The sequence below is a fragment of the Monodon monoceros genome, unplaced genomic scaffold (assembly GCF_005190385.1).
Source record: "Monodon monoceros isolate NGI ecotype Baffin Bay Population unplaced genomic scaffold, NGI_Narwhal_1 Super_Scaffold_14, whole genome shotgun sequence".
NCBI lineage: Eukaryota > Metazoa > Chordata > Mammalia > Artiodactyla > Monodontidae > Monodon > Monodon monoceros.
Window position 1 is genome coordinate 23500689 of NW_021703770.1, and position 27784 is coordinate 23528472.

General features: G+C 33.9%; 1 protein-coding gene across 3 annotated transcripts in view; it reads left to right on the forward strand.

Annotated features, from left to right (window-relative positions):
- Positions 1 to 27784, forward strand: part of CSMD3 (CUB and Sushi multiple domains 3) — a 1080114-nt gene that overhangs the window by 765817 nt on the left and 286513 nt on the right. For all 3 annotated transcript variants that reach the window (XM_029222726.1, XM_029222727.1, XM_029222728.1), the window contains 3 exons: positions 2091 to 2217; positions 4950 to 5152; positions 27133 to 27324. In XM_029222726.1, the coding sequence (XP_029078559.1) occupies positions 2091 to 2217; positions 4950 to 5152; positions 27133 to 27324 (522 nt within the window). The remainder of the gene's footprint in view (positions 1 to 2090; positions 2218 to 4949; positions 5153 to 27132; positions 27325 to 27784) is intronic.

Sequence of the window (27784 nt, forward strand, 5' to 3'; positions counted from 1 at the left end):
AATGAAGTCAAATTTGTTCTCATAAGAAATATATACCAATAATAGTGATAAATCATTAAAATGATGAAAAATGAATTATTATAGCTATACAGTTCTAGGTTATCCAACAAAATTTTTATTTAAAAAATGAGAAAAACCTCAGTAAGTGATGGTAACTTCTTGAATACAGATATCTTTTTATTCACTTTAAAAATAACTTAAGGGCTTCCCTGGTGGCGCAGTGGTTGAGAGTCCACCTGCCGATGCAGGGGGCACGGGTTCGTGCCCCGGTCCGGGAAGATCCCACATGCCGCGGAGCGGCTAGGCCCGTGGGCCATGGCCGCTGAGCCTGCGCGTCCGGAGCCTGTGCTCCGCAACGGGAGAGGCCACAGCAGTGAGAGGCCCGCGTATCGCAAAAAAAAAAATAATAATAGTAATAATAACAACTTAAGTTTATTATTATAAATTAAATTAAGCTAATGTTGCAATACAAAATAAACTTGCTTAGCCCTCTGTAGGTATGTGTATCAGTTAGGGTTCTCCAGAGAAGAAGGATTAGTAGATCTAGATATAGATCTGTCTGTCTATCTGTCATCAGAAGTGTATTTATTTTGAGGAACTGCCTCATGCAGTTGTGGGAGCTGACAAGCCCAAAATCCAGAGGGAAGGTCAAAAGTCCAGAAACTCCAGCAGGACTTAATGCTGCAGGCTTGAGGGAGAATATCTTCTTTTCTAGAAAACTCTGCTTTTCCTCTTAAGGCCTTCTAATTTATTGGATGAAGCCTACCCACATTATCAAGGGTAATCTTAAAGTCAACTGATTGTAGATGTTAACGAGGTCTATAAATAGCAATACCTAAACTAGTGTTTGATAAAATAACTGGGTACTGTAGACTAGCCAAGTTGACACATAAGACTAACCATCATAGTGTGCTAAAATGTAACACCTAAAATCTTTGAAACAATTTTACCTACATGAATAGAGCCTACAGATTTGAACCATGATATTCGATTGTTACTAGGTCTTTTCCAAATGTTGAAACTTTCTGTCTTTGACCTTCTTTGCTCTAATAATCAAAACAAAACAAAACAAAATCCAAGATTGTTACTTCAGTCATTGAATTTGAGTAAGACAGTAACACTGCAGAGAACAAGCAAAATAAATATAGCAGTATATTCAAATATTTAAGCAAGAAGTAAAATAGTATGGATTTGGTTTATTTTTTGGTACTATGATAATCTGGAAAATTTTCAAATGTGTAATGTACTACTACACTGTGGTTTCTAGGATTTAGAGATGTAGAGCAATACACTAATTAAGCAAACTATTTACTTTCTCTCTTCTCTAGAAAGAGAATTCTTTCTAGATTATTTGCTTATCAAAGTAAAATCATTCCAGATATCCCAATATATTAAATATTATTAAAATGGAGAGGGAATTCCCCAGAATATAAAATTTTTATTATATTGTATGATGATGCTTACATTTTTAATTTGATAAATTTTATAAAAATCAGAGACCGGTTTGATTTCAGTTTAAATCAAAACTGAGCTAGATTTAACTGAAGAAAAATTTAATAAAAATGCCATTTTGACCTTCGGGAGGTTAAAAGCGAAAGAGTTTAGAGTGATTTAAAGGGGAATAAAAGGACAATGAAATTTAGAAGGCCTGAGGGACTGCAGTAAAGCTTAGTTTTTCTCAGAGGTGAGGTAGTAAGATGATGAATTATTCAGCCTACAATCAACTAGCAGTGAGCAACTTGCCATCTGTTTCCCCTTTTTACATTATCATTATTTAACAACACATCTTAAAATGTTTGGAAGCCTAAACTCAGAGTTTTGAGTGTGTACTTTTTCAATTCCCTAATTCGGTTTATTATATTATTTTTATATGATCTGACTTGAGATTCTTTTTTTATTGTACAGTATGTTCTTGCTTCAATTAATACCTTAAACTGAGAAAGCATATACAAATATATACTTTCAATAAGAGGAGAAACCAATCTCTATTTTCCTTCAGGTGAAAAAATATATACTCTTGAGAAATTTGTAGATTGTTTAGAAAGATTGGCATTAAATTGTGACTTAAAATTGCATTAATTTTTCACTAGCTGAATGCGGAGGTCGTTTTAAAGGAGAATCATCAGGAAGAATCTTATCTCCTGGTTATCCCTTTCCATATGACAATAATCTGCGTTGCATGTGGATGATTGAGGTAGATCCAGGAAACATTGTCAGGTAAATGGATTTTATTATTTCAAAATGACCAGGGAATCTGAATTTCCCTGATCAGCCTCTATATACAATATCAATTAATATCAAGATTTTTCAATGTTTTTTAACCTTGGCAAAGAAAAACATGGTTTTTATACGTTTAAAATATGAAAATAAAGTATTCATAAGCATGATTTATTGATTGTGGTCCACAGCAGTAGTTCATACAGCCCCTTAGAGAGAAGCTTTTCAGTTATAAGAGGGCACAGAAGCTGCGAATTTTTCCTACTTGTTGGCGATGCTATACTTTCAGTTCTGCATGACTTAAGATGCTGAGTCCATCATTTTGATAGGTATACAGAGTTGTGCAGATCACTGTTATGAGTTCAGCCTCATGAACATTTATAAGAAATAAGAATAGAAGAGGACCCAGTACCTATTCCCTGTCTTCCCTAGATTTAGGCGTATCTCTGAAGCATTTGCTCTCTTCCCCTTTAACCATGTTAGAGTTCTGTTCCTGCTGAGTTTAGTTAGGTGGCTCACAGTTCTTCACATAATTTCCTCTTAGATGATGGCAGAACCGTAGTCTCCTAAATTAACACCAGTCAGGTTTCCAAGGCGCACCTGCTCTCAGTTCTAGTTTAACGATTATTGTTATGACTAGGGATGAATTAGTAAATGAACAGATTCCCCTTGACATATGAGCTAGCTATTGTGTTATCACTCACAAAACAGTGACATTAAGAATTGCTGCTGGGGGCTTCCCTGGTGGCGCAGTGGTTGGGAGTCCGCCTGCCGATGCGGGGGACGCGGGTTCATGCCCCAGTATGGGAGGATCCCGCATGCCGCGGAGCGGCTGGGCCCGTGAGCCATGGCCGCTGGGCCTGCGCGTCCGGAGCCTGTGTTCCGCGGCGGGGAGGCCACAGCGGTGGGAGGCCCGCGTATCGCAAAAAAAAAAAAAAAAGAATTGCTGCTTTATATAAATGGATTTTCGAACAGGCTTATGGGTGATGAAGGCAGTTTTATGGGAAACCAATATTGTCCTTCAAATAACATGCTGCAAGGTGTACTCCATGTATTGTTGGATGCAGTGTGAACTGGTACATTACTTTTGCAAGGCAATTTGCAGCTACAAATTGAATCGAACCTCAGCCTACTTTTCTTTAAGATAGGTCATGTATTGTTTTATTTTAAATATTAGAAATAGTAAATATGAAAATACTAAATTCAACAGAATTCTGGGATTTTTAAAAATTAAAGAAAAATATTTGATATTAAATTGCAACCCAGATCACATATCACACATGAATGTGGTATGTTTGTGTGTGTGTGTGTGTGTGTGTGTGTGTATATATATATGGAGAGAGAGAGAGAGTTGAGCATGTTGATATAATTGAATTTCTAATTTTTGGCATTAGGTGCAAAAAAATCAGACATTAATTTTGTCTAGATTAGACACAAAGCAAAATAGATTTAACATGAAACCTTTTTTTTCCCTTTTTTTGTGCATTTTTTTGGGGGTAGACACTTTCACATTAAGGAAGTTCCCTTTTACTCCTAGATTACTGGGTGTGATGATTATGAATGGATACTGAATTTTTTTAATACTTTTTCTGTGTATATTGAGATCTTCATGTGATTGTTTTCCTCCTTATATCTGCCACTGTGGTGAAATGTAATCGTTGGTTTTTGAATGTGAACCATTTTTGCATTTGCGGAATAAACCTCATTTGAGTCTGATAAAACAAACAAGAAACTTGAAACAGTGGAAATGACACATACTATGGAATTAGATAACTTGAGTTCAATTCATGACTCTGCCACCCTTTGGGCAATCTTATTTAATCTATCTCAACCCCATTTGCTACATTTGTAAAATTGAGATAAAAATTGTTCCTGCTTCATTGGGTCATGGTAACAATTAAAGGAAGAAAATCGATGTAATGCATTTTGCACAGTGCCTGGCACATATGAGATCCTCTAAGTGTCACCTGCCATTGCCACAGTTAAAAGTCATGAACACTGAAAAGAATGTACAGATCTTCCTCGGGTTACATCCTGATAAACTCAACGTAAGTTGAAAATATCATAAGTTGAAAATGCATATAATATAACTAACCTACTGAACATCATAGCTTAGCCTAGCCTACCTTAAACATGCTCAGAGCACTTACATTAGTCTACAGTAAATCATCTAACACAAAGTCTATTTTATAATAAAGTGTTGAGTATCTCATGTAACTTTATTGAAAACTATAGTGAAAGTGAAAAATGGAATGGTTTTATGGGTATATTATGGTTGTAAACGTATTGGCGGTTTGTCTTTGTGATCTTGTGACTGATGGAGCTGTAGCTCCCTGCCACTGCCCAGCATCGTGAGAGAGTATCATACAGCATATCACAATTGGGAAAAGATCAAAATTCAAAGTACAGATTTTGCTGAATGCATATCTCTTTTGTACCATCTTAGAGCCAAAAAATCCTAAATTGAATCATCATAAGTCAGGGATAGTCTGTATACCTAAAGTTTTTATAATTTGCAGAGGTGATGTAATAGTACATTTAATCATATTCTAAAAAAAAATTATACTGCTCAAGAAAAATTCATTAAGTTTATATATGCAGTTTACATAATTCATTTTTATCTGATGGAATAAAAGGAATATCTAGTAGAAGCAAGATGAATATTTGTTATATTCTTTATTTAAAACTGAATCCATGTTTAAGATAATCAGAGATATATGGTTCTCCCACAGCCTACAGTTTCTTGCTTTTGATACGGAAGCATCGCATGATATACTCAGAGTTTGGGATGGTCCACCAGAAAATGATATGCTTTTAAAGGAAATTAGTGGTTCTCTTATTCCTGAAGGAATCCACAGCACCCTCAACATAGTAACCATCCAGTTTGACACGGACTTTTATATCAGCAAATCTGGATTTGCAATTCAATTTTCAAGTGAGTTATTTTTTTATTTCTTAAATAAAAAATAGGAGTGCTATTTAAATAGTTCTGTTTACTGCTCAAAACTTTAATTTTAAAATTTTAATGATCTTAAATATTCCTCTTTCTAGTCTTATTATTCATCTGGACTTAAGGTAAAACATAAGAAAAAGAAATACAATTAACTTTTAATTAATTAATTGTTGAGACCTTCTCTCCAATTGTCAAACCAATTTTCCATAAAGATGGTGTTAAAATAATTCAGCAAATGAAATAATTACATTATACAGCTTGTAATTTGAATTTACCATAAAATTATATTTTAAAATGTACAATTTTTGGAGATAAGGAAGGAAATGAATATTTGCCATTAAAAGAGAAGCAACCCTACATTTTTACTAATTTTATTTTTCTTCTGTTAAAGATCTTAATTATATATTCACAGGAAGCTTTGACAAAATATTTTAGATCTACTATTAAATTAAAGATTTTCTACAACAATGAAATATCATTCATTATAATTACTATTTTTCATGGCCTTTTTTCTTTTTTTTCTTTTTATGACACTGCTAAGTGGTTAAATATATGCTGTTCTGTAAAACCGATTTTGGTTTAATGGCTGGAGAAAATAAATGAAAACTCAAAAATTTTAGTTGCTATTTTTTCACTCTTATTACCAACACACATTATCTCTTTGAGAAAAATATCTAAGGGATCTTCTAATTGTATAGCCTTAAAAAGTCCTATTAATTGAAACTTACTGAGATTTCCAACATCATCTATGGGAAGAGTGCAAACCAGTATTCTTCAAATGTGCCTTAATTCAAATCCTGTCTTCTTACTAATTGCTGACTTTGGACACCTCACCTCATCACCTGAGTCTGAGCTTTCTAATTCACATAGGAATAATAATGCTTATCTCATAAATAGATTATTAGGATTTAACATGATCACGTGTGCACAGTTCTTAGTATTGAGTAGTAAATAGTGCCCAGTGAACTATAATCGTTATATGAATAAATGTAAAATTGGAACCCTTTAGAAAAAGCATGAAGGACTTTTTTAATGACTGGCCCGAAAATATACCACTTTAGGTTAACAACTGGTCAATACAAATATATAATTAACTTGACAGAACTTTTGTTCATGGAAGACAGTTGTTTGGCATAATCAACTAAAGTAAATGAATTGTTTTGTTATAAATAAGGCTCATGTGAGAGAGGTGTACATCAGCAGAGTCAGTATCTTTCAATTTGTACCCTTAGTGTATCTTTTGAGACAAAGAAAAAAGGAATGAAAAATAAGAGAATGATTGTGTAATTAATGAACATAAATGGCTTGTAATTCTGAAACACTTATAAATGAAACATTGTTCATATTTATATCTTCTATTTTCTACTGTTTATTTCTTTTTTATTTGAAGTTAGGAACAATTTGTCAGCAAACTGCTTATGATTGCTGTTCAATTTCAGCTATTTATAATGGTAGTTTGGCAACCAACAGCTCTCCTTTCATTTACCTTAAATTAGTAAGGTTTTACACTTACATGGTTATTTGTGATTAAATATCTGAATGCAGTCATGTGAAAAGGTGCTTCAGGCTCTTGTTTGTGAATGCCAAGTACATCTGATTAATAGAAACAGACTGCTTTATATGCATTTCTGGAATTTTTAATGCACATTTGTCTGTGAAATTAGCAATACATTTTTATATTTATTGCATTTGTAGGGCATATTAAAGTTATGGAAACAATATGTATCATACCAGAGTTTTAATAAATCTGCCTCCATAATATTCTTCTAAGATGCATACAAATGTGTACTACTGATCTGCGACTAAAAACCTATTCATTGAAATAAAATTACCTGGAGAGTTCATATATTGTGAATAGCATCAATCAATGAAAATTAGCCTCTGGGTTGGAGATCTTCTGTAACTTATGCCTATACAGCTTTATAAGTGTTCAGCTTTCAAATGTGAAAATAGTTTTTTCATGAATGAGGTCTTGCTTGGTGCCAAGAACCGTAAGTAGTTTGTATGATCTATTTAATCCTCACAGAAGCCATATGAGATATGTTGTATCATCCCCATTTACCAAACAGTACACTGAGGTTCAGAAGGTGAGTTAATTTGTTCAAGGTCACACCCTAGCAGATGCCTGCAGCTGTGACTCAAATCCATCTATGTCTGAAAGGAGATTAACACTGTGCCTGGTGCATAGTAAATACTTAGCAGTTATTACTACTCTTTTGCTATCCTTATTTATTTTTTATTAATATTCTAGAGGAAATACAAAGATTTTCATTATATGTTATTAGTTACAATGAAGTTCTACAATTTAATCAGCTTGTCTTTCTGATTATCCTTACAAGAACCACAGCTAAGGTCACACTTCCAAAAAGCAGATGATTTATACAGGTGAAGCTGTGAGAAGGAATAAAGGAAAGGCGGAGTGTGTACATTCCTGCCCCCTCTGGCTAAAGTCATTTTGCCCTATAGGAAGACAGACTAATTTTAAAGTGGAACTTGAAATAAAGAGTTTTATGTAAAGTCATCTAATTGTCAAAGAAAACAACTAATCTTAAAGAGAATATTAAGGTCTGTAGTCCAATAAATCATGACTATGGGTCAAATTTGGCTTGCAGGTCAAAATTTGCCACTTGAGTGTTTTACCTGAATTCCTTTTCCCAAGATAAATCTATCTCATGTTACCCATTTATTCATTTGTTCATTCGTTCATTCTAGGAGAGTCTATTAAAAGATCAGATAGTAAGCATATTTATCTCCAGCTATTTCTCGAGTGCATCTTTCCTTTCACTTAGGCAAATCTTCTTAGTTACATAAACACACACACACACACACACACACACACACACACACACACACCCTGTACTGTTTTCTGTCCCTAAAGTTTCTTTTACTTTAAATTTTTTCTAAGTCTTGCTCATTCTTCCAGACTCAGCACCAAGACCTCTCTTTATAAAATATTTTCTGACCTCTGTATAAAACATTTTTAAATGTTTATAAAACCATCTCTTTTTAAAACATCCTCTGACCTCTCTTTATAAGACAAATTCCAGCCCATGCTCTAGGCACTAGCTATAATTTTTTTCCAAATAAAGATGTGAAAACATGGTTTATCATTTCATTGTTCTTAAGATGTTTTAATTATACGAACTTTGCCTCTCTAAATGTCCGTAAAGAGCAAACATTCTATTTAAGGTGATCATGTAATTTATTGTTCAAATCTAAGATAACTTTTGAGAGTAAAAGGGGACACTTAAAAATTAAGCTGGGGCTTCCCTGGTGGCGCAGTGGTTGAGAGTCCGCCTGCCGATGCAGGGGACACGGGTTCATGACCCGTTCCGGGAAGATCCCACATGCCGCGGAGCGGCTGGGCCCGAGAGCCCGAGAGCCATGGCCGCTGAGCCTGCGCGTCCGGAGCCTGTGCTCCGTAGCGGGAGAGGCCACAGCAGGGAGAGGCCCGCGTACCGCAAAAAAAAAAAATTAAGCTGGACAACAGGCGTAAACTAGAACAATAGTAGCCAAATCAGTTTGTATCATTATTTTAATTGTCAGATTTTCATTCTGTTCCCATTCCACCCACCATCACCACCACAGTGCCTGTTCCTTTTTTGAGCAAAGAGCTAAGTGTCAAATAATAACTTAAAAGAGGAATGAGTCAGGAAATAGCAGCAAAACAGTCTTAAGCAACAAAATGCAACCAACGAAATGGATTTCAGTGAACTTGGTGCAAAGTGAATTTAACTGAAGTGTAGGTCACATACCAACTTCATAATCACTGTCAAGCCACTATCAGCAGCCTCATGCCTTCTGTTTCATGATCTAGTCATTCTTTGTAGTCTTTTGCTTTGCCTCTTGGTGTTATATTCTGCAAGACTCTTTTGCTTAATCACAGCTACTTAAGTCTGACATGGCTACCTCATGCTGTCCTGTGTTCTGCCCTTGGTTCTCAGCAGTCAGGCTCTATATTTATCTCCTACTCTAATTTGTAATCTGCTTGTCTCATCCCACTTTAGTTCCTCAGTGAGGACATCTTTAAGTATCATGCTGTCATTTGCCCACAGAATAGTTGATTTTGACAGAGCATTTTCTGTGCTCTTCACTCTGACATCTCTTTTAAGAATATGCCCCTGCTGGATAATACAAAATACCAAGGGCCATATCTTATACTGTTGAAAATTCTCAAGGAGATGGATTCCTTAGTCATGAGACGTTGATGTCTCCCGGCCTTAAAGGACCGCATGGTGCCCCTGCATTTGTTCCCATCCTCATTATTACTGCCTGCACTGCTGTAGCAGTCGACTAGCCACTCACTTCATTGTCTCTCCAGCCAGACTTTTCTCTACATTTCCACCTGACTGATGTTTTGAAAATATAAATCAGACATCCCTCCTCTGTTTAAAATTCTTTTATGGCTACACAGTCATAAGTTCAAAACTGTGGAATTACATTTAAAGCCTCCACAATTTGCACCCAGATTATCTGCCAGCTTCATCTCTCACTATTCAGTTACATACATCTAGTCATCTAACTGCACTGTCCTGAAAAGACATTGACCTTTCACATTTCTGCTTCTTTTGCAAACTCTCTTCCATGTTCCTGGAACACTTAAGTCCACATTCAAAAATCCATAAATTCTTAGTCATTTTCCAAGGCCCAGGTCAAATGATACTTTTAAGTACTAATGAACTTCTAGGCAGAATTAGTCACTCCCATATCTGCAGTGCCCTGGCACTATGTGTGTATTATATTAGAATGGCTGTATATCCTCATTTTCCCAAGACAGCCCTGGTTTATGCCTATTTTCCTGGCATCCTGACTTGTTTGACATTTGGTCTGTATTTTCGATTTTCAACAAAGTATCATTATTAATAGTTCTGTTAAAATAGCCAAGGTGTATTTATTAGCTATTGTCTTTGATCTCATCTAGTAATGTGTGAGATATATTCCTAGTGCTCAGAGTAATTATAATACATGATTAATTTTGAAAGACAAATACTGATAACACATCTCTATTTTCCAGTCTTTTGTGGATGCCAGGTAAGTTACACTTCCCCTTCATGGGTAGCATATAGGGCTCTTGTAGATGGAATGAAAATATTCTCAGATATTAACATCTAACTCATTCTGATCTTAGATGGTATTGGGAGAACTATTTGATACTGTTGCCCTGCCAGCTATTTTGTATGACAGCAAGTTATGTCATAATCTATTCTGTGGCTTGAAAGATACATAAAGCTGTCAGGCCATGAGTTGGCCAAATCACTGAGAAATATGTATTCTTGAAATATCCACAGAAGTAGAGGTTGCACAGATGTGCTGTAGAGCTATAGTCTGAATGTTCTTGTCATGAGTGCTTGTTATTTATTTTATAGGATAGATTAACAATTATTTATTTTATCATACTGTTTTATTATTTTACAATAGACATTTATGGCAGCAGTGGGATAGAAAGTACATTCTGAATATTCATTTCTTAAGAAAGCTTAATTCCACCAAGATTTCTAAAAGAAAGTTCAGCTGAAGGAGGCTGTCAGGAAGACCCAGCAGAGATCAACAAGGATGTCAGACAAACTTATTCTTGCAAAATTTGAAACTAAACCCAAAAAGATAGCAGGAAAGGATCTAGAAGAATTTTTGTTTATTATGATTTGTGAATCAAAGCATTTTAGTACATCCAAAAACACATTTTTTAAAAAGTGGGAAGTTCGGGCTTCCCTGGTGGCGCAGTGGTTGAGAGTCCGCCTGCCGATGCAGGGGACGCGGGTTCATGCCCCGGTCCGGGAAGATCCCACATGCCGCGCGGAGCGGCTGGGCCCGTGAGCCATGGCCGCTGAGCCTGCGCGTCCGGAGCCTGTACTCCTCAACAGGAGAGGCCACAACAGTGAGAGGCCCACATACCGCAAAAAAAAAAAAAAAAAAGTGGGGAGTTCTACATGATCCCATTTCAATTAAACATATTTAGGTGAATTGTAAAAATATTTTTAGAGGGTAATTCACGTACTGATTGGTTATTTTTCTATACAATCAAAAATTAGTAGAGTACAGAATAAAATGAGACTTCCTTGGCTTGTATATTATATTAACATTCTTTTAAGCTACAGAGGGGGCAATTTCATATTCTAAAATATGAAACATAATTAAATGGTGATTTGGAGCCATGATAATACATTAACAACATCTTTGTCATTTTAAAGTACCTGATGTATTAAATTGATTATTATTATGATTATTTTAAAGTACCTATCTACTATAGCTATGTTCTTTTCAGTTGAATTATTTCCTAAATAAAATTTCTCCCTGGTTTTAGATTTATCCCTGGGACCCTGATATCATTGGTATTAATAGACCAATTTTTCCTAATAACTTGTTAACCTCATGTGAAATGGGATATTTTGATTGAGAATGTAGTATATATGATATTAAACATGAGATTTAGACCTAACAGTATATTAATATTTTAAGATATTGATACTTGATATTTTTATTTTATGAACAAATTGCCTATAAATTTTAATATGATAAGTTGTTGGAATACCTGTTTGGATTAACTACATGGTTCTTAGACTTTTATTACTTACGTATTAAGGATTTTATACAAGTTGCTCATAATGTCTGCTAATCATCAATTTTTTTTTAAATTTTGATGTGCTCATCATCAAAAAACCCAATAACAAGAGTCTGTCATACAGAGAGTGAAGTAAGTCAGAAAGTGAAAAACAAATACTGTATGCTGACACATATATATGTAATCCAAAAAAAAAAAAACGGTCATGAAGAACCTAGGGGCGGGGTGGGAAAAAAGACTCAGACCTACTAGAGAATGGACTTGAGGACATGGGGGCGGGCAAGGGTAACCTGGGACAAAGTGAGAGAGTGACATGGACATATATACACTACCAAATGTAAAACCGATAGCTAGTGGGAAGCAGCCACATAGCACAGGGAGATCAGCTAGGTGCTATGTGAACAACTAGAGGGGTGGGATAGGGAGGGTGGGAGGGAGGGAGATGCAAGAGGGAGGAGATATGGGGACATATGTATATGTATAACTGATACACTTTGTTATAAAGCGGAAACTAACACACCATTGTAAAGCAATTATACTCCAATAAAGATGTTAAAAAAAACAAAACAGTAACATCTCAATTAAAATAAAAGAAAATCGATGATGAAAATGCAACTTGTACACAATGTATGTTAACATACATGGGGATCATGTGGTGTCATTGACCATGTGAAAACTAGAAGACATAAATCTGTTTTAAAAAAAGCATGACTTTTCATTTAGAACAAATGAAAACTCTACTAATTTCATCACTTTATGTTCTAAATTCTCTTCTGCATATATGAAAAGTGTAAACATGCCAGCTTCCTTAGCAGAAGAACTTCCCAAATAGTTAAGTGAGTCCAATCTTATATGTCACATCAGTAACATTAATCACCTCAAATATTTTAATTCCAGCAAAAGTTTTTATTTTTACGTCCATTTTATGAAGCAGAGTATAGTCTTTGAAAGTTCATTGTGATGAAGATGAAACATCTCATATTATAAATTTAGTTACAATTTTAACATTTCAGTAGTTAAATTTACTTAGACTTATTTTATGGTCCAGCATATATTTTTCTAAAAGAACCATGTGCATTTGAAAAGAATGTACACTTGCCATTATTGTGAATTAAATACCAATTAGATACAGTTGGTTGATAGCATTGTGTTTGAAGTGTTCTATATTATTACTGATATTTTGTCTACTTTTTTTTAATCCACTAATGAAAGAGTAGCATTGAAATGCCCAACAGCAATTGTGGATTTGCCTGTTTATTCTTTCTATCTTATCATGTCCCGTCATGTTTGTGTATCATGAAGATCTGTTACTAGGCGTTTAAGTTTGAGATGTTAAGCCGCCTTAATGAGTTGACTGTTTCATTACAATGAAGTAGCTTTCTTTTTCTCTGGGAATTTTCCTTGTCTTGAAGTTTGCATTGTCTGATATGAATATCTTATAAGTAGTGTTTGCATGGTATTTCATTTAGCATCCTTTTAACTTGTTTTTATATTTAAAGTAGGTTTCTACTTTAAACAGCACATGATTGAGATACTGCTTGCTTGAGTCTTGTTTTTTTATACAGTCTGAAGATTTCTGCCTTTTAATTGTAGTCTTTATTTTTTTTCATCTTTATTGGAGTATAACTGCTTTACCATGTTGTGTTAGTTTCTGCTGTATAACAAAGTGAATCAGCTATATGTATACATATATCCCCATATCCCCTCCCTCTTGCATCTCCCTCCCACCCTCCCTATTCCACCCCTCTAGGTCATCACAAAGCATGGAGCTGATCTCCCTGTGCTATACAGCAGCTTGCCACACGCTATCTATTTTACATTTGGCAGTGTATATATGTCAGTGCTACTCTCTCACTTTGTCCCAACTTCCCCTTCCCCCGGATTGCAGTCTTTAAATCATTAGACCGTTCACACATAATGTAATTGTTATGGTTTTGTTTGGCTGCCATATTGCTATTTACTTTTATTGGACCCACCTGTGCATTTCCACCATCATTTTCTTCCCCTCTATTAACTTATTGGCTAAACATTTTGGAGGTGGGGGTGTACTTGCTCTAATATTAATAGCATGCATCTAGGATCAAAACCTACCATTAACTTCTATTACACACGTCATATGTAATGAAAGAATGAGAGTGTATTTACATTTCCCCCTTCTTTCCTTTCGACTATTGTTTCCATTTATCTTACTTCTATTTATATTAACACCACAATACATTTTTTAAACTTGAAGCAAACAATTATTTTTTAAATATTTTTTAAATGAGACAAAGGTCACATATCAAAATTATAGTGTTAAGGATAAGACTATTTGTTTTGTGATAATAATACAAATATAAATTTTGGTGACACACAACTTCATGGCAAAAACAAAGCTCTTATAAAATTAAGAAACAGATATATACTTAGAATTGGTTGTGGTGTACATGTAATTCATAACTGCAACCAAGCAAATTCTATGCCTCACAATAAAACTGTCATTAAAATTTACAAATATTTTTATATACATCAAAATAATTGAATTACATTTTTTGTGTGTATGACAAAGTAATGCTGATTCAAAAATAAATAAACTTTAGTATGTCAGTACCAGCTTCTGTTTTCGCTACTCATTGTCATTCAGACCTAGAAAAGTTTGCATCTCTGAAGCACTTTTTCATAATCAACCAAAATGCCCTACTATGGTTTTGAAATTTTTGAAAATAAAACCTTTAAATTTGGTTGATTTATATTAAAATCATATGAAAATCTTTAATCAAAATATTCAGTTATTGGCATGTTAAAGATCTTCAGCTTTTGAAAATTTTGGTGAATTATAATTATTGAAAACAAAGTTTGGAAATAGGAAGACATTTAAATGCTATTTTTATGAAAAAATTAAAACACTGTATAAAATTAAAATTTGAAACTATTATTGTCCTGTAGCATGATTTGACTTGTGAAAAGAGAGTATCTTTTGATGAAGTTCTTATTTTTTAATCAGATTGAATTTATATTTTATACTATAATGGAATAAAATTGAGAAAACATACAATTATACAGCTTACAAGTGAACTACTCCAAAAAAATCATAATTTAAGACAAGTTGGTAAGTTTTATATTATAAAATTTTTGTCAAGAAAGGTATCTGAAAAGAAGTAAAAATTTACTATCTGTGAAAATACTTAAGCTGAAATATTTACACATTGTTGTATGAAATAAAATCAATTTGAAACTTTCCTCTATTTTAAAGAATTAGTCCTACCAGATACCTCAATACCTATAAAGAAAAACGTTTCTCAATTAAAAATAGTATGGCCTGGGCTTCCCTGGTGGCACAGTGGATGAGAGTCCGCCTGCCAATGGAGGGGACACGGGTTCGTGCCCCGGTCCGGGAAGATCCCACATGCCGCGGAGCGGCCGGGCCCGCGAGCCATGGCCGCTGAGCCTGCGCGTCCGGAGCCTGTGCTCCGCAACGGGAGAGAGGTCACTACAGCTAGAGGCCTGCGTACCACAAAAAAAAAAAAAAAAAAAAAAATAGTATGGCCTTGTAGAGACCTGTGTTAACATGCCAACAATTTAAAATGTATTAAAAATACCTTTAACGATACCAATAAAAATAAGAATATATTGAAAACCACATACTTAAGAAAAAATAGTAAAATGACATTAAATATGTCTAGGAAACCAATTAGAGAATGTACATTTGTACCACAAATGATCATTTTGCTTATCTTATTTTTAATGTTTAATTAACTCTTATAAAGATGTTTTTGTGTGCACAGACATGGCATTTTAATTTTTTAGAAATTATTTTTAGTAGTTTTTGCATAGATACTTATTTTAAAAAGTTCATCAATGTAATATTATCAATCTGGTAAATGAGTACATATTTTTAATTACATAATTTAAATTACTTTTAGCTTTTTATTTCATGCCCACAATTTTTCACTTTTAATGACAAATGTCACCTGATTTTAATAAACATTTTATTATATTAAAGACATATACACATCTGCTGTCCCTCTTAGACTGTGTTCCTTTGAAGTGCAAGGCTTATCCTATTAATATTTGTTTCACCAGAACTTGGCAGTGTACCTGGTATTTAGTACTTAGTAAATGTTAAATGAATCTGATTGAGTAGGAAATTTTTTAATAATGTAAAATTAAAGGCACACTGGTATTATATACTGTCAGTCAAGACTAATGTAAAACAATATTTATATGTTTTTAATCTTTTTTTGCTCATTAATTCTGGTGATCTCCAAATATTTGAATTCAATTCTGAATTAGACTTCTATATAACCCTTTATAATCCTTGGATATAAAATCAGTTTCCTGTTTAGGTACCTTTGACAGTCTTCAACCTAACATGCCTTTTGATTTCAAAGAAATTAGACCAGTGATTTTATTTTAACTTTTGTCCATGTATTAGAGAACAAGAATCAATGATGGTATGGAGGTGTTGGCTCTTATTACAGTTCATCCCCAGTATAAAACATACTTGGCTTATAGTGGGTGCACAACAATTACCTGGTGAAATAAATGAGTAAATATGATTTTAAAAAGGTATTTCTATATAAAGTACTTGGAATATATTGTAACACTAGCTTTGTGGTTTCTTTTGCATTGGCAGCTTTGTTTCCATCCAGGGTTGATAGGAAAATCTCTTGTCATGCTGCTATCTACTTTAACCTGACTTGCCAAATCATTAGATGTATCCTTAGAAACATAATGAAATTCTAAAGATAGCCACGTTACTGAGTAGCTAGCAGAGTGTAGGCCTAATAATGATGTTGAACATTCTTTGTAAAATTGATGGATCTTGTACAAAGCAGGGACTCAGTCAAGGGCAAAATTCTCCAGGGTGAAATCCACCTCTAGGTTACCATCTGCATTTCACATATTTTCCGATTGATTTGATTCTAGATGGGATTTCCTTCCAGGTTAAATATTCCCATTACCCAGCTTGATTTCCTTATAGATAGTGAAGTGGAGAATATCGTGTCATTTCTTAGTCAATACAAAAATATAAGACAATAAAACTGGAAGAGTGTAAGGCCTTGTGAATACCAAATCTGGAATGTGACCTTGCTGAAGTTTCTTGACATATTGAAAAATAATATACAACAACTTCTTAGACAAACTACACAGTGAATAGTAAAATCTAGTGGTCTTTAAAGATTTATCTCAGAGTTTATATTTTCATAGAATTATACAATATAATTGTTAGAATAGAACTTTAAGATTATTTTCTAATACTAAATCAGGCAGGTAAAAAATTATTACTATGTCAACTTTACTGATGAGGCAGTTAAAATTCAGGGAACTAATACAACCTGGTCAATGTCCCTTTCTTACAACAGTACAGATTACAGTACAAGTCTTCTGCTTTTGATTTTATCCAACTGTATAGAATCTAAGGTTTTTCTCTTTTGAAAGTTCTTGAGATAAACAACTTTATACCAAAGTGTCTACTTTCTGTATGGAAAGGACACACAAGAACTTATGAGTGATTTAAGTGTATTTATTCTTTGTTGCACAGAGCAATGCCATAAGCAAACTGGACTGTTAATTTGCCCAAGGTCACCAAGATGGTAATTCAGACATTATCTCTGAATTATCATCCATAATATAGTTTAAACTTGTACATGTGCTAGTTAGGACTGTGAAATATGTATTAGGCGAGGTGCGCATTTCCAATTAAATTATACTCTCAATTAGATGAAACAAATATAAAATGAGAAGTCAGAAGTATATTTACAGTACTGATGAGTTGTAAAGATGGTGAGAACTCAGTCATTTTCTGTAGTATTTAGTGCTATCAGTATTCTGAAAACAGCCTCAGGTTATCCAGATAGATTAATTAAAACAAATTAAAATGTAATATAAATGTTGTTACTGCAGTCTTGGAATAAATGTTTCCCAGTGTCAAACAAATGCTAAATTATAAACAAACCTTATTGAAATGACTAGTTGTAATTTTGTTCATTCATTCATCCATTCATTCATTTCACACACTTTTTTAATAAAAAAATTTATTAAGCACGGGCTTCTTATTGCTGAGCAGGCTTCTCTTGTTGCGGAGCACGTGCTCTAGGCTCAAGGGCTTCAGTAGTTGTGGCACATGGGCTGAATAGTTCTGGCTCTCGGGCTCTAGAGCACAGGCTCAGTAGCTGGGGTGCATGGGCTTAGTTGCTCCGTGGCATGTGGGATCTTCCTGGACCAGGGCTCAAACCGGTGTCTCCTGCACTGGCAGGCAGGTTCTTAACCACTGTGCCACCAGGGCAGTCCCCCACACATATTACTTGAACTTTTTTTTTTTTCATTGAAGTATAGTTGATTTACAGTGTTGTGCCAGTCTCTGCTGTACAGCAAAGTGACTCCATTACACACATATAGACATTCTTTTTTATATATTATTTTCCATTATAGTCTATCACAGGATATTGAATGTAGTCCCCTATGCTGTACAGTAGGACTTTGTTGTTTATCCTTGATGAACTATTTTTAACTATTGTGAAAGATTCTCTTCAATGTCTTACATATAAGGGCAATTTATTCCTAGGGTATAGCAACGCTTGATTTGATAAGATCCCATGTTGCTTAACAATAAATGCAGTAACTCTTTCAGTGGATTCAGACTATTGGTGAAGATTAAAAGCACTGTAAAAACAATTCCTAAGGAAAGCTAATGTAAACTTTCTTAACTTGAGCATAAACTCTTTTTTTAATTTACATACACTTATATATAATTAGCATGTTAATAACATATCTTGAAAAATTATTTTTACTGTATACGATAAGTAGTTATAAAATGGTATTACTTTACATATCTATTTTTTTCACACCCTGAGTCATGAGAATTTTTAAGAAAAAACTATTATGGATACAAGTGGTTTTTGGTGGAATACAAACAGTTCAATTTTAAAGGAAAAGTTAGTCATTACAAATTTATTTCTGACCTATTATAATAACCAGATATAAAAATTCATTTTGTTAGAATTAAATGCTACCATACAGATTAAAATCACTTGCATAAAAAATAAAGTAAAAATTACAAGATTTTGTATGTTTGCAAATGTTCAATTTTTTTCTTATGTCAGAATTTTACATTCTATGGTGAATTTATTTCTAACAAAAGTATTTGTATCTGGGTATTATATTAAATTAGAAATAAATTTGCAATGAGAAATTTTTACTTTCAAATGGAACAATATTTATTGGATTTTATTGATATCAGTAGCATAGGAAAAAATTTTATTCACAGGTGAAATTTAATATTTTTTACATTTTTATTTACAAAAATTTGAAAATTAAAAGATTTTATAATTTTGCAAGTGTTTTGGACATGGTAAGCTGAGGGGCCTATTAGATATACAAGAAGTTAAATAGGCAGTTGAATAGAATGGTCTGAAGCTCAGGAAAGACATTAAGACTGAATATATAAATTTGGGAAGCATTAAACTAAAAACAACATTTAAAACCATGGGATAAGGTGAAGTTATCCAAAGAGAAGTTGTAGAAAGATGGGAGCAGAACCATTAAGAACTAATCCCTGAGGTACTACAGCTCTCAGTCATTGGGTTAACAAGGCAGGGATAGCAAAAGATACCAAAAAGAGCAGCAAATAAGCCAGAAAAGAGAACTAGCAGTCTGATGACTGAGAAGCCAAGAAAAAAAGTGCTGTGACAAATGTTGCTAAGATTTTTCTGAAAAAAGAAGGCACTAAGTTATCATTGAATTTGGCAGGCTAGATTTAACAAGGACAGTTTAGTGAATATGTCTGATGAATGGCAGATGAAACTGGAGACAGTTGTATAGATATCTCCCTCAGGACAGATGTTTAATAGGTTTCCAACTAAAGAAAGGAGGGAAATGAGAAAAATAGTTAGAAGAGAATGGGAATGTAATGAGGATTTTGGTTGTTTATTTAAGATGGAAGTTGTAAGCCACATTTGTATGTTTTTGAGAATGACCCAGTACAAAAGGAAAACGTAGTGATTCAGAAGAGATGAAAAATCTTCAGGAATGAAGTCCTTGAGAAATAGAAAGGTTTTAATACCAGCAGGACAAGAACTAGGGTTAGCCTTACATAGAGCAAGGGCACCTTCTTCGCTGTTACGGGAGAGGAAGTAGAGAATATGGATGCAGACGTCAGAGATTTGGTGAGGGTGCGCCTATCTTATTGCTTCTACTCTCTTAAAGAACTGTAAGGAAGGAAATCAGAAAGAAAGAGAGGACAGGAAGAACAAGAATGGGAAAAACAATTGGAGGGGAAATGTTCTTGTTACTGTAATTACTTAATACCATTTGACACATGTATGGCTAAATTTGGCCTATATCAGGTTAAATTTTATTTTTATTACTTCTAGTAATACCCGCAAAATAACCTTGAGTCTTTCTTTTCTGCTTCCCTTTATGCTGAAATATCAGGAGCAAGAAAATGTTTGTGTGTAATGAAGGGTTATAAACTGTTCTTGCCTTTCTGTTTCAATGTTAAGTCTAACTTTTTTGCCCAATTCTTTTGTTAATAAACAACTGTCAGAGTTCCATTAGTAGGGCATGGCTTTTTATTGTTTTATCTGGTAATGGGATAGGTTTGTGCTGAGACAGTATACCCTAATGGCTAAGAGCCCTGCTGTTTCTTGATTCAAATTCCAACTCTACTAAGAGCAAACATTTAATATCATGGAGACTTATTTTACCCATTTAAAATAGGGATAATAATACTTCATAACGATTTGTCGATTTGTGTTTTAGCCTAAGAGTATAAATTTAGCTTCTAGTTAAGTGTTTTGCACAATGTATGCTCTCAATACAGACAATAATAGTAATCATCATTATTTTATTGGTATCTATTCTGATTGCCCTTCACCTTGAACAACTACATCTCTTTCTTAGATACACAGATTTATTTCAGTTTGACAAAATATACACCAATGGAATCCTGTGAATAAGACTGTATTGTTAATATCTGTGAAATTTTTTTAAGTAAGAAATTAATACATTTAAAGCTAAGTGTTATAAACATGTAGGTTTTTGGACTATTCCAATCAGAATGATAGGCAGGTAGGTAGCTGCTCTTCTGATTTTAAAATGACAATAAAGATTAATAACATATTTTAGAAATTTCAATTGAAGTCATTATTTCACTTGAGCTTTATACTATAGTTCACACTTTCAGCACTTTTTTTTTGCAAACACTCTATCACTTTTATTTAAGAAATGTCCCTCGGTAATGGTCTCATGTCTGCACAGGACACTTCATCCACTTTAAGTAACTATGTGATGTTGGTCAGGCTTCTTATCTTTTTTTAGCCTCAGTCTTCTCATTGGGAAAATATAGATACTAATAGTACCCAGACTTCTTCTGAATCAAATGAGATATAGATCATAGTACAAGTGTTTGAAAGACAGTAAGTGTCCAATAAATATTACATAATGACAATATTAACTAGTCACATACTCTTCTATTTATATACCTTTTCCCTGTGACTATTATCATTTTTACTGAATAATCAGCTGTGAAACAGACTAACCAGCTGATAATTCCTATTCTAGACTAACCAAAATGTAAATGGCCATTTCTTTTTTTTTGGGGGGGGCAAGGAAGGGAAGTCATCTTTCATAGTCAATTTCATTAGGTTTTGAAAACTAAATCCAAGATATATTTGGATAGGATAGCATATAAGCCTATTATATACACTTTCTAGAATGTTCCTTTCATGATATCATTGCAGGTGAGATAACAAGTTTGTTAAGACCCTTTATCTTTGTTGGAATTTATGCTTACTTTACATATCTATGTTAAGAAAAATCAGGAATAAATGACAAACTTAAACCTAATAGAACAAATACAGATATTCATTTCATCAATTAAATTTGAAGTAATTTGGACTTAAAAAACTGAGATAATAGGGCTTCCCTGGTGGCGCAGTGGTTGAGAGTCCGCCTGCCGATGCAGGGGACGCGGATTCGTGCCCCGGTCCAGGAAGATCCCACATGCCGTGGAGTGGCTGGGGCCGTGAGCCATGGCCGCTGAGCCTGTGCATCCGGAGCCTGTGCTCCAAAACGGGAGAGGCCACAACAATGACAGGCCTGCGTACCGCAAAAAACAAAAACAAAAAACTGTGATAATAAATAGAACTTACCTATCTTAATACACTGGTGGCAGGTATATTATTTTCTAATATATACTTTTAAAATTTTTATATCTTTAAAATAGTTGATAAATTAAAATACTTAATTGCAAAAAAGTCCTCATTCTATAGAAACACCCTGTATATTATTCCACAGTAGAAGAGAATAGAGAGGAACAAACATCTACTTAAATATATATATATATATATATAACAACAGTAATAAAATGCAAATAAGAATTATATATCTTGAGAATTGTATGTTCCACAAAATTAAACAAATGTCAAATAAAAATTCTTAATCTATTTTTACATAGGTGACTAATACTTATTGAGTTCTAATATTATATAATTGTTTTTAAATCGTGCTAATTTTGTGAGATTATTTCAGTCCTAATTTCCAAGGAGATACAGAATGACTTTTTAAATGTTTAGTTATTTTCTTCAATGGCTATAGTTTCTATTTAATACAGAAAAGAAGAACGACCGATGCCAAAATTAATGTAATTTTGTCTACCCACAAACACAGTGTATAATCAGTATAGAGATTAAACTTTGAATAAGTAAAGAAAATAAGACAATAGCATTCACAGCAAGTAATTCTTTCTGTGTGTATTTAACTAATTGCTTTCAGAACTCAAGTAATTGCAAGAAAAATTTTATTTGGTCTTTCACTAAACCCCATCATTCTCTATTGTATTTTAAAATCTTACTTGTAATTTATTTATTAGTTGAGAGAAGAAGGAAGACTACAATTTTGCCACCTCTCTTCCTTCAAGTCAACCAGACCCAAAGGCAAATGAATATTTTTACATATTATATATTAGCTATCATATTGAAGCCTTTATATTTTAGCTACTAGGTTCCACTTTAAATCTTTAAGCACAGTGACTCTGACAATAAGGCCAAAACATCTTTTTTCCCTCAAACTCTGGTAAGACATGGTTATACCAGCTGCTTTCATTTCAGTGTTTTTGTAACATTGTTATATGTACGTTTTTACTTTGAGAATGTTCATATTAAGCTTCAAGCTTTTTGCAGAGTCCAGCACACAGGAAGCCTCTACAACAATAACAAAAACAACAACAAAAGAATATTTTTCATAATCTGTATATCATTCTACTTTTCAGCTTGAAAGCTGTAGCACATTTTACCTTTATATCACTCCTTTCCAATTAAAACATCCTAAGTGTAAATCTTGTATGTAGGACATCCAGCTCCACTTTTGTATTGTAAAACCAATTCATAGATCAGTTTTAGTGTTGGTGGAAACCATTCCAGAGCAATTCAAGAAAAGCTTAATGACTGACTTTATCACAAAAGCATTTACAAAAAAAAAAAAGTCTATCAATATTGAAAGATTATAATTGCCAGACCCTGTAATGCCTGATGGATGTTCTGATAAGGAACACTGATAGGTATTACAGAACAAATCCAATTGGAAATTGGAACCAAGCCCCTACCCCACTTCCCTCTATATTCTCCAATATGAGTGATTGTTATTCTATTAACAACTAAAAATAACTCTCTCAAAAATAACTCAAATGAAAGAAGATTGAATATTTTTAAAATGGACACATTTATGTGCACTGTAACTTTTCTATTTATGGGTATAATCTCTGTACTTTTTATCATTTCTTAATGGGGTTTATTATATTTAACTGAGAAAGAAAATGTATCTCTAGGACAGTTAACAGGTAGAAGAGGACAGTCTAGTGTAACATTTAAGGGTTTGGCTTCTGAAATCATACTGACTGGGGTTCAAACCTTGGTTCTGCGTTCTTTAGTTTTTGTAATATTGAACAGGTTACTTAATCTTCCTAAACTTTAGTTTTCTCACCTCTAAAATAAAAACAATAATGGCACTTGACCCATTGGGTTGCTAGGAGAATTAAAGGAATTATACACGTAACGTCTTCATCCTTGGCCATTGCTCAGAAGCACTAGTTTGTCAGTAAAATGAAGCAAAACTGTTAGGATTTCTCATGATGTGTATAATGATACATAGATTTAATTTAAGTGGTCGGTAAAATAACATTTGCAGTCTACATCTTGTAACCCTTTTTAAAAAGTAACCCTTTAGAAATTAACGCTTTTAAAAATAACCTTTTAGAGTCATGTACCACAATGTTCGTTGCAGTTGTATTTACAATAGCCAGGACATGGAAGCAACCTAAGTGTGCATCGACAGATGAATGGATAAAGAAGATGTGGCACATATATGCAATGGAATATTACTCAGCCATAAAAAGAAATGAAATTGGGTTGTTTGTAGTGAGGTTGATGGACCTAGAGTCTGTCATACAGTGAAGTGAGTCAGAAAGAGAAAAATAAATACCATATGTTAACACATATATATGGAATCCAAAAAAAAAAAGAAAAGGTTCTGAAGAACCTAGGGGCAGGACAGGAATAAAGATGCAGACATAGAGAATGGACTTGAGGACATGGGGAGGGGGAAGGGTAAGCTGGGGCAAAGTGAGAGAGAGGCATGGACATATATACACTACCAAATGTAAAATAGATAGCTAGTGGGAAGCAGCTGCATAGCACAGGGAGATCAGCTCGGTGCTTTGTGACCACCTAGAGGGGTGGGATAGGGAAGGTGGGAGGGAGATGCAAGAGGGAGGAGATATGGGGAGATATGTATACATATAGCTGGTTCACTTTGTTATAAAGCAGAAACTAACACACCATTGTAAAGCAATTATGCTCCAATAAAGATGTTAAAAACTTAAAATAAAAATATCCTTATTTTACCCTTTCTGAAAAGATATATAAAACAATTTGCAGTCTGTTCAGTTTTTGTGTGTATATATATATGTGATTATATATAATATCACTTTTTTGTTGTTGCTGCTTTTATGCAGTCTCAGACTTAACATACCACCAACATTAGTTGTTTTTTTTTTTCAGTTTTTTAATTGATATGGTCCTCTTGATTCCCAAATGACTTTGAGAGTCAGAACATTATATTTGTGTGTAGATTCTCTGGTTTCATTGCTGTGTATGAGTATTAGGGAGATGAGCTATCAATACAAAAAGTACACCTGGTAGATTGTAACAAATTGTTTGGTATATTGGTGAATCTATCTATCTGTATCTACCTACCTACCTTTGTACCTGTTTACTTACCTACTAGGGATGTATACAACAGAATCTGTTTGTAGGTGCCACCGCTATGCAGTTTGAACAATTTGAAGTCTGTTCAGTTTTATGTCTGCCTATTTCTTCTTTGTATTCCTAGCACCTAGCACAGTGTCTGGAATATATTAAGTTAGTAAATGAATGAATGAGTGAATACCAGTTATGTGTCTATAATCCAGCCATTTGTGTAGTTACTTTAATATGCAGTTTAAAAAATAATTTGTACAAGGGCTGAATCCTACGTTTATGAATATAGTTTAATAAGTAGCTTAAATGAAAAATTTAATAGCTTTTTTGTCTTGATACTTAATTATCATATGCTTTAGGGTAAATCTGCTTTGTGGTAATTCAAAGTAATATCTTGTTCCATTAACCTGAATAATTGTAGTTAATTACACTATTATATGTGCCCTATACTGTATATAGAAGAACAGTTGCTTTCCTGTGGTCCCATACTCTAATGATTTTTTAAACTTTTTGAAATTTTTAAATAATTTTAGATTTATATGCAATTGTAAGAAATAATAGAGATCCTGTATACCCTTTACCCAATTTCCTCCAATGATGATTTCTTGGATAACTATATCACAAGCAGAAAATTGACATTGATAACAATCCATGAACCTTATTCAGATTTCATTAGTTTTATATATGCTCATTTTTGTGTGTATGTTTATTTTGTATATAGTTTTATGTAGATTTGATCACCACCACCAGAGGTAAACCACAGTACAGTTCCATCACAAAGATCCTTCTACTTACTGTTTTATAGTCCTGGTCATCTCCTTCCATCCCCTCCCCCTACAGTTCTTGGTAACCAGTAATCTGTTTTCCAACTTCATAATTTTGTCAATTCAAGAGTGTTACATAAATAGAGGCAAACAGTATAAAACATTTTGCTATTGCATTTTTTTTACTCATCATAATTGCCTTCAGATTCATTCAAGCTGTCTTGTATATCATCATTCCATTTTTATTACTGACCAGTATACCATGGTATGAATTTAGTTTAATGATTCACCTGTTGAAGGTGGTTTGTTCCTAGTTTTTAGTTATTACAAATAAAACTCCTGTGAACATCCACGTTCAGGTTTTTATTTCTCTGTAATAAATGGGCAAGAGTACAATTACTGGGTTATGGTAAGCACATTTATTTTTGCAAGAAAGTGCCATCTTCTTTCCACAGTGGCTGTACCATTTTACATTTCTACCAGCAATGGGTAAGTAATTCAGTTTTTTGCAGAATCTTGCCAGCATTTGGTGTTACTATATTTTTTATTTTAGCTGATCTGATAGGTATGTAGTAATATCTCATTGTGGTTTTAAATTTCATTTCCTTAATGGCTAATAATATTGAACACTTTTTGATGTGCCATCTGGTATCCTCTTTATTGAAATGTTTTTTGCCCATTTTCTAGTTGGATTTTTTTCTTTCTTTTTTTTTCACAGTTGAGTTTTAAGAATTCTTTATATATTCCAGATACAAGTCCTTTGTGGAATATAGCCCATGCAAATATGTTCTTCCGGTCTGCAGCTGTCTTTTCATCCTCTTCACAGTGTCTTTCACGTAGTATCAAAAAACAGATTTTGAGTAAATTTATTATTTAGCTACTAAAATGCCATGTCCCTGCTTGAAGCAAGTTAATACATAAATTATTTACCAAAAACAATTAAAAAGTATTTATTGTGCAGGTATTTAAAAATTAGCCCAAGTATTTTTAAATTGAAGTACAGTTGATTTACAATATTATATTAATTCCCGGTGTACAGCATAGTGATTCATAGATAGTTTTTACAGATTATATACTCCATTAAAAAAGCAACAAGGAGATATTGTATAGCACAGGGAATTATGGCCCAAGCATTACGCACAGGCTCAGTGGCCATGGTTCCCAGGCCCTGCCGATCCGCAGCATGTGGGATCTTCCCGGACCGGGGCACGAACCCACGTCCCCTGCATTGGCAGGCAGATTCCCAACCACTGCGCCACCAGGAAAGCCCAACCCCAAGCATTTTTTAAGTTAATTTTCTAAGAGCACATAGATATGTGGAAGCTTCTCAAATATAAGATCTGGAACTTTGAAGGTGATTTTGGATAGCATCAAAACTAAAGGTTTGTTTCTGTCTTTTCATAGGTTCTGTTGCCACTGCATGTCGTGACCCAGGGGTTCCCATGAATGGGACTCGAAATGGAGATGGACGAGAACCTGGGGACACTGTTGTTTTTCAATGTGACCCAGGATATGAGCTTCAAGGAGAGGAAAGAATAACCTGCATTCAGGTAGAAAATCGATACTTCTGGCAGCCCAGCCCACCAGTTTGTATAGGTATGAATTTAGAATAATTAAAATTTTATACAGGTGTAAAACAATGGTTAAAAACTGGTTTCAGTGTTTTAATTAAGAACAGTATTCTGGAATAGGTTATATGGGAGTATAAGATTTCAGAGGTCTATGACGCTCCAAAAATGCACAAAATTATAAATCATTGTTATTTTTCCCCTGAGGAGAGGGTCTATAATTTTATTAGATTCTCAGTGGTTCTAACACTCTAAAAAAAAAAAAAAAAACAGTAAAGAATCAAAGTTCTTCAAATGTATGTACACCAAGGGGGGAAAGTGGCAGGGTGGATGGTGGTGGTGGGTTGAATTGGGAGATTGGGATTGACATATATACACTAATATGTATAAAATAGATAACTAATAAGAACCTTCTGTATAAAAAAATAAATAAAATAAAATTCCAAAGAAAAAATAGAATCAAAGTTCTTGAAAAATCTTCATCTTCC